The following is a 13,087-nucleotide window of genomic DNA, read 5'->3' as shown; positions in this document are numbered from 1 at the left end:
AGGTTTGCCTTAGTGAAGTGCTTACAAAAACGGTATCTAATCAAAGAGTCCTAATGTGAGTAATAACTAACTCTGCTCTTGACCTGCCTTTGATTCGTACCCAGTATAGTCCGTCAAACTACTTTTTAATTCCACTTCATTTCTTCCCAACAGAAGGGTACTGAAATCTTACTTGCTGGTCACTGTGACTGGTCCAAGGATATGCAGAGTGGCCAACAATCATCACCAATACAAAGAAGTAAAAACTAAATATAACTTTTCCTTCATTTGAGTCATAAAGAACCTTACTCAACCTCTTATTCAATAAGCTGTTGTAGCTTATTCAAGCTACAATGTGACAGAAAAATCTCCACTAGGAAGCTTCATGCTTGTGCAACCCATTTCCTTTGGTTGACCCTTTCCAGATGTTTCTTTATCCCAATTATCTCAGATTTTTTTCTGAAGAATTTGAGGAAGCTGCACAACAGGTTAAAACAGCAGCTCCAAGAATCCAATTTGGTAAAACTGATATGACATACCAACCTGATTTGAGAAAAGAATTTAATATTCAAGAGTTTCCTACTGTGAATTTTTTTGTGGATGGCAGCAGGGAAGATCCCATAGACTGCAAAGGTAAACTGTCTCATGCACTGATAAGATAATGATATGTAACAGCAGGATGTACCTATCTATTATGCTGCTGAGAAGAAAAATACAGATACTCAGAGAATATGCAAGGTAGAGAACTGGTTTTGCCCATGATTTAAAATATACAATTACATCTGTACCAATGCAATAACTTTGATTTTAATTAATCTTCCAGGTGTATAGCTGAACATGCTTTGCAATGTTTAGTTCACTTAGCCAAATTAATTGCTGGTGTAATTCCACCAAGTACAGAGAATCTCTGCAAGAAGATGACTTACTCCCATTTACACAATAAACATAAATAAATGAGTTATGCCAAACAAGAATATGGTCCCAACCCTGCTCCATTTGCTCTTCTAGTTCACAGTTAGTGTATCTACGGCAGTAGGCTGGAGCAATACTCTTGTGCATCTGACAACGAATCATGAATTCACAAGGTTCTTTAATATACTTCCTAAGTTCCTAGGTAGACTTCCTACATTCATATACTTCCTACATATACTTCCTAAGCCACGGAAAATAATTTTTCAATTTAGCCATCAGAGGGAGCTCATATGTGGCTCAGAAAACCCATGGAATTATTTGAAGCCTTTTATAAAAAGTTACTAAGCAAAGACAATAGGACTGAGCAATCCTGGAAAATCCAGGCCTTATGGAGACTTTTTCTTTCACTAAAAGTATATACAAGAAAGATGTTTTGTTTTGTTTTTTTTTCCCTAAATTAATGATTTTTTTTCAGAGTTGACAAAAATGGCAGGACTTGGCCAAGCATCTGTCAGTGTGCTCTGAGCAGAGACAGTTGCATCACAAGTTTAATATAGCCAACAAAAAAAGGAACTTGGAGTTTGCCTCCTGAGCCTGTACACAACCAAGTGCTCTGATTTCTTTAACTGCCGAGCCCCCTGTGGCTGCTGCTGCTGAAAGCTAATCTTCAGTATTTTTAGGAACTTGCTCCTCATTGCTACTGAATTTCTTACCAAGTTCCCACCACTTGTGCAAACAGCAGCTTCTGCACACATGCCACAAAAGTGTGATTTGTCACACTAAACTTTTATTAGAGGTGCTGCTACATGACAGCAAAAGCACCTACCTTCAATCTTCGATTGTATCTATAGCATTGACAAGAAAACCTCTTTTAAACCAGTAAACAAATTTGACAGTTTCACTAGTGAGAGCCAGCAAACACAAGAGTATTGGTCACCCTTCAGCACAGAGCTGCTATTTAAGACACGCTATCAAGATACTAGGAAACTGGCTTCTGCTCTGTGATTTGTACAAGATAGCATCAACCATTCAGATGTACCACCAGTAACGACTTAACTACACTTTGTTGACTGGTAAATGCTTATGTACAACAACTAATAAAATCTGACCTATGGCATCTGGAATATTGTGTCTAGTTCTGGGCCCCTCAGTTCAAGAAGGACAGGGACCTGCTGGAGAGAGTCCAGCGCAGGGCAACTAAGATGATTAAGGGAGTGGAGCATCTCCCTTATGAGGAAAGACTGAGGGAGCTGGGTCTCTATAGTTTGGAGAAGAGGGGATTGAGGGGTGACCTTATTAGTGTATATAAATATATAAAGGGGGAGTGTCACGAGGATGGAGCCAGGCTCTTCTCAGTGGCAAACAATGATAGGACAAGGGGCAATGGGTACAAACTGGAACACAAGAGGTTTCACTTAAATTTGAGAAGAAACTTCTTCTCAGTGAGGGTGACAGAACACTGGGACATGCTGCTCAGGGAGATTGTGGAGTCTCCTTCTCTGGAGACATTCAAAACCCACCTGGACACATTCCTGTGTAACCTTATCTAGGTGTTCCTGCTCCGGCAGGGGGATTGGACTAGATGATCTTTTGAGGTCCCTTCCAATCTCTATCATACTGTGATACTGTGATCTGACTTTAAAACCACTGCTAATTGGCAACAGAAAATACGCAGTGACTGCCCAGTGACTTCTTATATGGCTTGGTATATACTTCAGACCACAAAAAAACCCCGGCAGACTGCACTTAAATCAAGAAATTAACTGAAATATTTTATGGCAGAGGGAGTTTTTAAATGGTTGTCCTGCAATGGACAGAGCGTGAAAGCCAAACCCTATGCTTTGTAAAATCACCATTTACAACTCCAAAGCCAGAATCTGGCCAGTAGAAACAAGCTACACAGGCTGTTTAAAGCAACTCAATAGAAAGATTAACCACATGAAAAATATGCTGAGGGGTTGTACCACTGACATAAGCAGCAAGACCTCAAATCTTCATGTGAGATAGCAGAAGTCTAGCACTATGTGGCCACTAGATACTGCTGTGTGCTTTGCTCTGGAGCCTATTCACCCCAGAGCAGATGCCTGCCAGCTTCATCTTAAAAAAACAGTGGTTTAAGCTAGTTGCAGTGCAGCCTGCTGCAAAATGACTTGATGGCAGTAAAATGGTCTGACTCAATTTTGATCTTCTCATAATGCTAAAATGCACAGTACCAGGACTCGCATCTTTGATAATCCACTTGTACTGTACATCTTGACTCTAGCACTTTTCACAGCATACAGACTTTTTCTTTTTCTTACACGTAACTTCCATTAACTCTTTGCTGGACTCAGCTCTGATCCAACAAGGATGTCATACTCACAGAAATGAAAGGGCTACTTTAGAGCTGAGATTTTAATCTCCCAAGACTAAAATGACGGCTCCAATTCCTCTGAAAACATGATAGCTACAGACTTTGAAAGAGACCCAAGATCCCTAACACTCCTGAAAGCTTGAAGAGAACTTACCAGATAAATAGACTGTCATCTCTGGTAGCAGTAATTTGGAACAATCCAGAATTACAGGACAACTTTGACACCTCAGCTTTGTTTCTTGTGTCTAAACTGAACAGTGAAGCTGCAGCACCCCAGAGGAATTTTTACATCTCTAAGCCTATCAGATCCCTTCTGCAGCACTGAAGGAGCAATTCTGACACCTAATTTAATTGAAGAGACAGTTTAATAAAATCTGCAATTGGTTTGAAGCCATTCTGGATTAAACCTGAGGTCAATAGCTCTTTATAGCTGACTGTGATTTTGGGACACAGGAAATCTTGCTGAACTGGTTCTCTACTTGTCTAAATTTCCTCATCTCTATTCTCCATATGTGATTAAGCAGCTAATTGGACATACAGCCATTTACAGAGGTCCCAGAAAACACAGCACTGATCTACCATTAATATTCTACAGTTAGCAATAGTTTAAATAATGACTAGAACTTGAGCTTGAATTGTGATGCCATAGGCCTACCTTGAATTGGTTTTGACCCCAGTCCTAAGAAGCCCAAGTCCATTTGTATTCACCATCCTTCTACACCCCACTACCTCCATCCTGATTGCACAGAAATTTTTGTCATTCGTTTTGATGGTCATTTTAACAATCTTGACTTTCCACAGGAGTCAGGCAAGCCTCAGCCCTTATTACACGGGTGAAAAGAAGAACAGGACCTAGCACTGTTTTAATCAACTCTACTGATGAGGCTGAAGCCATCATAAATGCTGATGATTTAGCAGTGGCTGGCTTTTTTAAGGTAATTCACTGGAAAACTCAAAAGGCTGGTTTGTTTCAACTTTGGGATATACTGCTTGCTATCGTCACCAAAAGCCACACACCCAAAAGACCTAGAACTTGCCTGAAACCTCCAGGCCCTCAGTTTTCTCTTCATTTTCTACTTGGTTTTATCTTCTTCACACTTCTAAATAAGCAGCACAGGCAGAGATAAGAACATCTTGCACCACAGCACTTTTCCCAGGCACAGAGACCTACCACTCTGAGACCAGCTCCTGAGAATGTGATGTGACAGCAGTGTTTGCACATCCCTGGTCACAGCAGACTTTCCTGTATCCTCAGAGAAAGAGCTTCTGCCAAACCATCCCAAATTTGGTGGCTGGTGGGAAGAGGGCGGAACTACTGATCTACATATCCTTACTTAATCCTTTTGTTTGGAAAGGCTCAACCCATTGTTGATGTGGATTATGCTGCTACTGGAGCCTCCAAATGCATAAAGTTGTAATCCTTGCCCAGAGTTGTAACTGAACTAAAAATCTAGGGCTACCTGATCACTGCATTTCTATTCAAACCCAGTGTAAAATCATAGGCATGAACAGTTGCAGGCTGTTTTAGTGAAGGACCGTTCCTTTCCTGCTTAAGTCCATAAAAAAAAAGCAGTAAATATTGTCTAACATACTGGAGTACCTTTTCTTCCTCTTCCCATTTGATGATTTAAACAACTTCAGTAAAACTCAGGGGGCAGAGACAGCTCCATAAATATCAGGCTAACTGTGCATTATAGTTCCTGCCAGCTAAGAAATCTGCATCAATAGGAAGTCATAAAATATTTTACTGTGTATGATCCAACTCATATAGTCCTTTCTCAAGCAAATTCCTACTAATTTCCATAGCAGAATAAAGTTAAGATTTGGGGCTGAATGATACAGAACAGCAGTTAAGTAGGGCAAAATAAATTTTAACTGTAAAGGCATGAAGTCAGAAGGGAGCAAAATAGGAATATTTTTTCCCTGCTTCTCAATTTGTCCTTGAAATCTTTCATATCTGAAACATTCAATCAAGGATTTTCTATAACTAAAGAGACTTCTATTGTGGTATCTCTCTGCCTAGTTAAAAGCACAGTGTCTGGACTTACACCTCAGCTGATAAGGTCCCAAGTGTGCTGGCTACAGTGGATAGTCCAAGTCTTAAGGATGTGGAAAACAGGATTCATTACCAAATGCCTCATAGTAACAGAGCCAGTGAACATGCACAGCATAATAGGACAAACTGTGAAAATGCTCAGAGTGCCCAGAATTTTGCTTTGCAGCAATCTGCCTGAAGTCGTTTATGAAGGAAGTCAGTTTCCCACTGCTGGGGCAGGTTGAGAAGCCCTTGCTATTGCAGTGATATCGGTGAGCTCCCAGAACCATGCTGATAGCAGATACTGCCTGCAGATGTGTTTGACTTGACTCCATGATTTCACTCTGAGGATGAAATGACAATAGATGAGCATGAGTTAGGTCATGTCAGAAATTTAATGGGTGGAAGCCAACAAAATAGCATCCAAGTAAATAAAGAGCTGTATTTGGCCTTCTATTAGTCACAGATTGTTCACAAATGTGAGTGCCAGAATGATCTGGGAGGACTCAGCATATAAATTACTATTCATCTAGCATGAAATAATTGTCTGATTAAATCAAATCTGGAAGTGCTGTTGCCTTTCATCATGCTTATTTACTATTAGTCTGAGGGTGGACAGCACAGTGGCTATTTGACAGATGTAGGAGTCAAGGTCCCTGCCTTGAAGAGCACTCAGTCAAAACACCAAACACACCAGTCAGGTCCTCTCTCAAGCAGAGAGCCCTCCTCTCTAATCCATCACATCGTGCCAGCTGTACAGACGAGCTGCAGCAGGGGAGCTGCTGTTGGCATGATCTTCCCCCATCTGCAGACGCTTTTGCAGAGTGTGGAAATGCCAGGGGACTGCTGGGCAGATGAGGTTAGTGTAAGAAGGACACAGGGAACCATACACCATCTATACTGACCAAGGCCAGCCAGCACTCACTGGAAAGGTGAAGGCAGAAGCAGTGTCACAGCATTCCTAGGATCTCCCCTGTTGTAAAGATCTCTGCTTGAAGGTAATTACGGCAAGTTATACCCACTTCACAATTACGTTCTCCTCTCTACCTAACAAGCCTTTAGCAGCCTGCCTCACTAACAGCTCTCATTTCTACACATCCTAAGAGGATGCAGGACACAGTCTTAATACATATTCTTTCTGGGACTAGGAACTTCACAGTGACAGTGTGGAAGTTTTCTGTGAGACAGCTATAGATGTGCCAGAGACACCTTTTGGGATGACAGCCAGTGAGGATGTCTGTGCTAATTACAGCATCCAAAAGAACACCCTTGTTATATTTAAGAAGATAGGAGTACAAAAGCCTAGGAGGCAAGGTACAGTAGCTACCATAGCAGCTTTAGATTATGGAAAGGCAGTTTGGGAATTTTTCAAGTTAAATAATTTCCTACTTGAAACTCAAAAAGCTTATCACAAAAAATATCACATGTACAGACAAGAGTGACATGTAAAAGCAAACAGCAACCTTTGGACAACTGATGTCTTCAACATGTTTGCCTATATTCAGGCTCCTAATTTATACTTAGGCATCTTAATAAAAAACCTTTATTTTTCAGCCCACATTCTGATCAACACATGCTGCCAGGTTCAGTGAGTTTTGCAGACATTCACCTCTTTTCCTTTGTTGATTTTGACCAGGAATCTTCTTTCAGTCCACAAAAGAGGTGTCCAACAAGAAGAATAAAACTACACAGAAGTAGCACCAACGTTTAGGCTATGAACTAGTCAGACCAAGGACATCCTCAGTGAGTGTATGTTACAGCATATATATAGAACAGATCTTTCAGTATGTTAAGATTACCAGGCAAATTAAAGTTGTCAGATGTACCTTGAATTTTAGCTATAATCTTGTTCTGTAATCTAGCTGTGACATTCATTTTACAAGTTATGGAATTCCAGTTACTGAGGATCATAAACCAGTAAAGCTGAGAACAACATTTTAGAGTAAAGACTGTCTCTTTGCAGATGTAGTCAATGAGGGCAACAACCTCACAAACTTCACTATTTGTCCAAGGGAAAACCTGTGCATAATGAAGTGCTGGAAGATGGCAGACAGAACAACTGGATCTAATGAGGCTAATAAAAACCTTTACCCTGGATTTGGTCACTGAATATAATTTTGAGGTATGCGTATTTCATTGTATTAACAAAGCCACAGGAGAAAGACAAGGAAGACAAGAACCCAAGCTGAAAAAGACTTAGGGAGCTATTCTCCTCCTTAGTATTTGAGAATTTTGTTTGCTTGTTTACTAGGCTAGCCCTAAACACACCTAGAAACACCAGCAGAACCCAAGAGGCAGCTCTTGGTCTAATCCATGCCAAAGTATGCTTCCCTTTGGCAAGATGTTTCTCAGAAGAGGAATGGCTGGCCAAACAGCAAACTTGCCTGAGTACACAAACACCCTCCTGTGGAGCCGACATGAAGGCCTGAGCTGCTTCTGCAGTAACTGCATCAGGTTGGAGGTTGGAAGGTTTTCAATTCTTCTACTCCCATGCAGCAAACAGGTCCTCTTGGCCAAGGCGAGGAAGAAAGAAGCCAGCAATAATTTTTGTTAGTGCAGATATAAAGGGAAAGACATGGAAATCATGGAAATACCTGCTTACCAGGGGTACATCCCACTGCCTTTGATCATGGTGGGGTGGCATGAGAGGAAGGGCAACTCTATGCAGGGAAGGAGATGTAAGCTGCTGATGCCACTCAGAAATTCAGGAAGTACCCCAACCAGCTCCAGCTCCCACAGCTGCTGCAGCTGGGCCTTCCTGGGTAACAATGCTTTTTACTTCAAGCACATCTTTAGCGTTAATTCTTCAGTGTGTGTTAAACAGGAGGTCAGCCTGGCAGATCACAACAGTCCCTTCTGACTGTAAAAATCTATGAATAACAATGAGGAACAGAGAAAACACTCAGCAGCTGCTGATTTTTCTCACTTTATCTTCTTTAAAACAATGAAAAAAACCCAACAGTTATGGAAATGATTAGGAACTGAGTCTTAAAAAGTAAAATTTGCAATAGCATGACTAAATGACACTGATACGCTGAGCCCCTTATTCACTGTTCTGCTTACAAAGAGTGGAACAGATGTTGAGTCTTTTGTTTCCCAGATATCTGAGAAGACTTTTGATGTCCCTGTTGAAAATCACATCCTGCTGTTTGCCCCAATGAACTTGGAGACGTTCAGTGCAATTTACGAGAACTACAAGTCTGCTGCTGTGGAATTTACAGGGAAAGTTTGTAATGCTGAATTCCTGCTTTGCAAATATGAATGCCAAATGATCAATGGAAAACCATTCACCAATGTTACTGGTAAAAGTACACTGCTGTCAGTTCATCTTCTATGCCTACCAGATCATTTTAAAACAGTATCAGCAACTATTCTTTAGATGTTAGGGGGACAAGCTGAAAAAGAACCTTCACTTGAAAATGATTCTTTAAAATGCAACAACCACATAAACCAACACTTAATTCCAGCTGCTCCCAATAAAATCATTTCTGATATTGCAAATACAACTTTGTAGGAGCAACTTCCAACCACAGATAGTTTTAGCAATGTTGTGGCAATTTCTGCCACCATCACATTAGTAAAGACATTGGATGACAGGCGTTTCAGCTCTTTTGTCCTGTTAAGATTTATTAGGCAGAGCAATAAAAGTTTTGAGGGATAATTTGGAAGCGTTACTAAAATACGTGATAGCAAACCACTGCAAATGACAGAGGTAAAAGCTTTGTTCCTTTTGGCTGCTTTAGCACTTGTTATTAACTAGGATCAAGGTACGATGAAGTCCACAGAACTGATGGCTGTTGGTCTGAGACCAAACAACATACAATTCCTTGTTCTACGCAATTCCTTGCATTTAATGTCAGATCCTAACCCACTGTCAAGCTCCACGGGCCACTTCTCTAAAATGGCTAAACCAAAGCTGGAAGACTCAACCAGATGCACAACTCTTTCTTATCAGATAATGTTTGTCTTGGTGGATTCTAATGAACCAAGGAAAGGAAGAGTTTTTGAGTACTTTCGCATCAGGGAGGTTGACATTCCTGCCTTGAGAAGCCTAAATCTGACACGTGAGGCAATGTATAAAACGCTGGCAAATGAGGTGACTGTGGAGAATCTGAAGGAAGTCTGCCAGAGCTACCTAAATGGAAAAGCAAAGGTATGCCCACTACTAATGAGACATCCCTTTACTACCTCAGCTAAAACACTGACAAATTTGCAAAACATCCTTTTTTAAATGATAACAATGTGCTGTTCTGATCACCAGTTTAGTAATTTACTCTCCTTTCAAAGTACTCATCTACAGCTGCTGAGAGAGCTTTCTTCTGTATTTAACAACTGATGTGAACTACAGATTTCTCGTCCTCCTGTGTAAAAACTGGATAAATCATTTGTCGAACAATGTTCTAGTTGGTTTCAGCTGATGTACTTTAGTGGCTTAAAAACCTCAAACTCCCTATGTCTTGATCCTGCCAATACAATAATGGAGCTATTTAATTCCCTTAGTTGGGAGAGATGCAAACAATGACTGCAACAGATTCTGAGGACTTGGAGAAGTCCAATAAATAGAAAATTGAGTTTCAGAATGGAGTAAGATTTGGTATTTGTTGTAAGTGAACTCAGAATGAATTTGCACAAGGAGAATCATTCCCAATGGTAAACTCAGTATTTGTTATCATAATGAAGCATCACTCTCCACACTCACAAGAAAAATACATTAAAATGTTCTGTTTATTCAGTGCTCTTCAGAGTGATGTACTTTTGCTTCCATCATGAGGAGAAAAGATGAAATAGTCCATCTGACAGCAGACAGAATTTAAGAGATGAGAGTAGTAGATCCTGATTTCAATGTTGGAGGGGGGGCAGAAGGACAGAAGAGGTGGGGATGTTCTCTCTTCTCCACTAAGATTTACCTGAGTGACAAACTCCCAGCAGGGAACAGCTTCCATGGGGAATGTATGTCTTTCTACTACTGTGCTGGCGTGTAAAAGAAAAGAAATTGCTAGGTAATATACTGTAAATTGTAGCAGTTCTGTGAGGACTGTCACTGGTGGAAAAGGCAGAGATTTAAACAGCAATGCACAATGTCATGTGTGTTTTACATCACTTTTGAAAGCCAACAATAGGTAAGCTTTTCAGTAGTCTAGCTTCTGAACACTGGGCAAAAATAATTCAGTACAATGAATGCAAACATGTTTCAAAGGGTCATTTTCAGACTGTGTACTATGGAGTCTGTATTCAAGAGAGGGATGAGTAATTCTGAGTCCCAATTACACATGGGTGCAAGACCTCAGCTGCCTGCTGAAGGTAGAGAAGGTACTAGCACACGAAGGCTGGCTCCACACAGTAATAGTGCACACTAGGTCGAGAAATGTCCCACTGGTCTCACAGTAACTTGAGCTAGAGTACACTTCCTCTATGCTCCTTGCTCTTTCACAGAAGTGTTTCTGTTCCTGCTTAGCTAGACCTCTCCAGTGAGTAAATTCCAGAGGACTGGAACAAGATGCCTGTCAAAGTGCCTGTTGGGAAGAATTTTAACAGGATTGTCTTTGATAAGACCAGGAATGTGTTTGTTATGGTTTTTAAGTGTTATTGTTGTATTCAGGTTTTAAGTTGCTTTAACATGATCAGTCTGAAGTGAAAAACAAAAGCCCATGCTTACGTACTAAACTCATCTTCACACTTTACAGGAGCTGAGCTTCATGAATTTTCATTGTCTGCTGAAAGCATTGAAGCAAAAATATGTCATATCTATGGAAACACTGTGATACCTTTGCTGACTTAGGGCTGTACTGAATAACACTGGCTCCCTTAAATAAATATTTGTCAAGGCCATATCAAATGTCAGTGCTGAAAGACAAAATGACACCAGAGCATCATGTTATACAACAGAACATTACAGGGTGCTGTACAGCATGAGTCAGTCTGTCTTCCAAGGTCAGAGGGGGAGCTAAATGAGGTTGTCAGGTTATCATGTTCTAGGATTAAATCCCAGAGAGGAATTGTGGTTTAGCAAATTGTAACTCCTTTTTGCTCCTCTTCCTTCAAGGGAAGTGGCTTTCCTGCTTGACTCTTCCCAGTGAGAAACCAATGCCCTATCTCTGTACCAGACACCAGGGATTAGTTTGTGCCTTAATTACTTCAGTAGAGCAAACATACAGCATTGACAACGACAAGTAGCTGTACTACCTGGAATTCTAAAGTTCTTAAAGATAGTATGTTCCTGCAATCCTCCGTGTTGGCTGCAGCCATTTAATTCATGCAAGTCATCTTTACATTGCAGTATCATGAATAGACTGATCTAGGCAAGGATTGAACCAAGTCTGCTGGAAATGAAAGGCTGATAAACGGGATAAATGGGATGTAGCGTATTCAGGAAAGTTTAATTCCATCCAAACTGAGTATGAGCACTGTTCTCATGGTTGAAGAACTGTGACCATGTTATATGCTATTTAAGGGGACACTGTGTTCTCAGCAGTCTGCCTTTTTGTTAACCAGCATGCATGCAGCGCTCAGAGTCAAAACAGTGCCATAGCTCAAACTTCTCCTTTTAATGTAAATATAGCATAGTTTATTAACATGGTTAATTTTAGTACACAGATAGCATTTTGTGCTTCTGGCAAGCATTTCACCACAGGAATGATGCAAAACTTACTTAGGTTGCATTGGTCATCTGGCACATCCCTCCAGCAAAGCCATATGGCAAGGGTTGTGTGTTTGTTATAGTCATAAAAAACCTAAAAAGAGCTAAAGCAGCGCTGCTGTCAGAAATGCATTAGTGAACAGGTAGTAATCACTCCATGAAAACTCATGAAACTCATGAAGGGGAATGATTTCAAGTAGAGATTGACCACAGCTGAAATCCAAACCCCTGTTAATTTAAAGAGCTAAATGTGTCCCAGCGATTGCACCAGCGCATGCTCTCTGCCAGACTCTATCCTTCTACTTTTAATTTTGCAGATGCCCCTTGGTCCTATGACTGCAGAAAATTCCTGCCAATCTGGGATGAATTAGGAGAGCGCTGTGAAAGTTGCACAGACATAATCATTGCAAAGAAAGATGTCACAGCAAACAACATCCTGTTCATTGGATTAGTTCGCTATCCATTCTTCAGACTATTTCCTGCTGGACCAGACTACCAGGTGAGAAGCTGTCAGGGAAGAACACAGAGACACTGAGGAGGGATGTGTGTGTCTGTCTGCATGTGCCTGTCATGGTGAGGAGCTCTTTAAGCAAGCAATCTCTGGTCCTTACCTACTCAACATTGGATTCATTGCTGTCAAGTATGTGAATTAGAGAAGTCTTTCTGTCGTTTTTTCCTTTGTAGGAGGCTGTGGCAAAAGCCCATGCATTATTTACCAACCTGGACTTGCAAGTCATTACAACCTTACGTTCTGCTGTTGAACAATCTCCAATCTGCCTGTTGGGTTCCAGCAACAGTCTCAACTCAGAGTGAATTCACAGATACCTCCTCATCACTCCAGTGTCTTTCTACTTCAAACCATGAGTAGAGATGTACTGTTACAGAACTACTCTGCCATGGTTGTTTCCAGAGCAGGTATGACTATACCCTCTAAAATGCTGGTGCTGCTCTTGATACCCTCTGTATTTTCACAAAATCCAAATCCCAGACTTTCTTCTATATACTTATGCCAGTAATTTTACTTCATTCCAGCATCACAGTCTCAATTTGGAATAAATATTTGTTATTAAGACCAATGATCTGTACAATATGCTACCTATCAGCTACAGCTATCAGCTTTGTTATACAATAATCAGAAAATGCTGCAGAAAGGCAAAGAAAAATATTAGTT

General features: G+C 40.7%; 1 protein-coding gene across 1 annotated transcript; it reads left to right on the top strand.

Moving 5' to 3' along the window:
• Positions 1 to 468: 468 nt before the first annotated feature.
• PDILT (protein disulfide isomerase like, testis expressed) lies at positions 469 to 12,729 on the top strand. Its single transcript, XM_061366790.1, is given in 7 exon segments — positions 469 to 612; positions 4,046 to 4,179; positions 8,380 to 8,505; positions 9,235 to 9,471; positions 10,735 to 10,870; positions 12,234 to 12,415; positions 12,601 to 12,729. Coding segments are annotated over 7 exon segments (1,047 nt in total). The 5' UTR covers positions 469 to 509.
• The last annotated feature ends 358 nt before the right edge of the window (positions 12,730 to 13,087 follow it).

Source organism: Neopsephotus bourkii, unplaced genomic scaffold (assembly GCF_033783945.1).
Source record: "Neopsephotus bourkii isolate Nb327-2 ecotype Australia unplaced genomic scaffold, CSIRO-AGI_Nbou_v1 NB_126, whole genome shotgun sequence".
NCBI lineage: Eukaryota > Metazoa > Chordata > Aves > Psittaciformes > Psittacidae > Neopsephotus > Neopsephotus bourkii.
The sequence above is the reverse complement of the archived record's forward strand: the minus strand, read 5'-3'. Positions and strand labels throughout refer to the sequence as shown.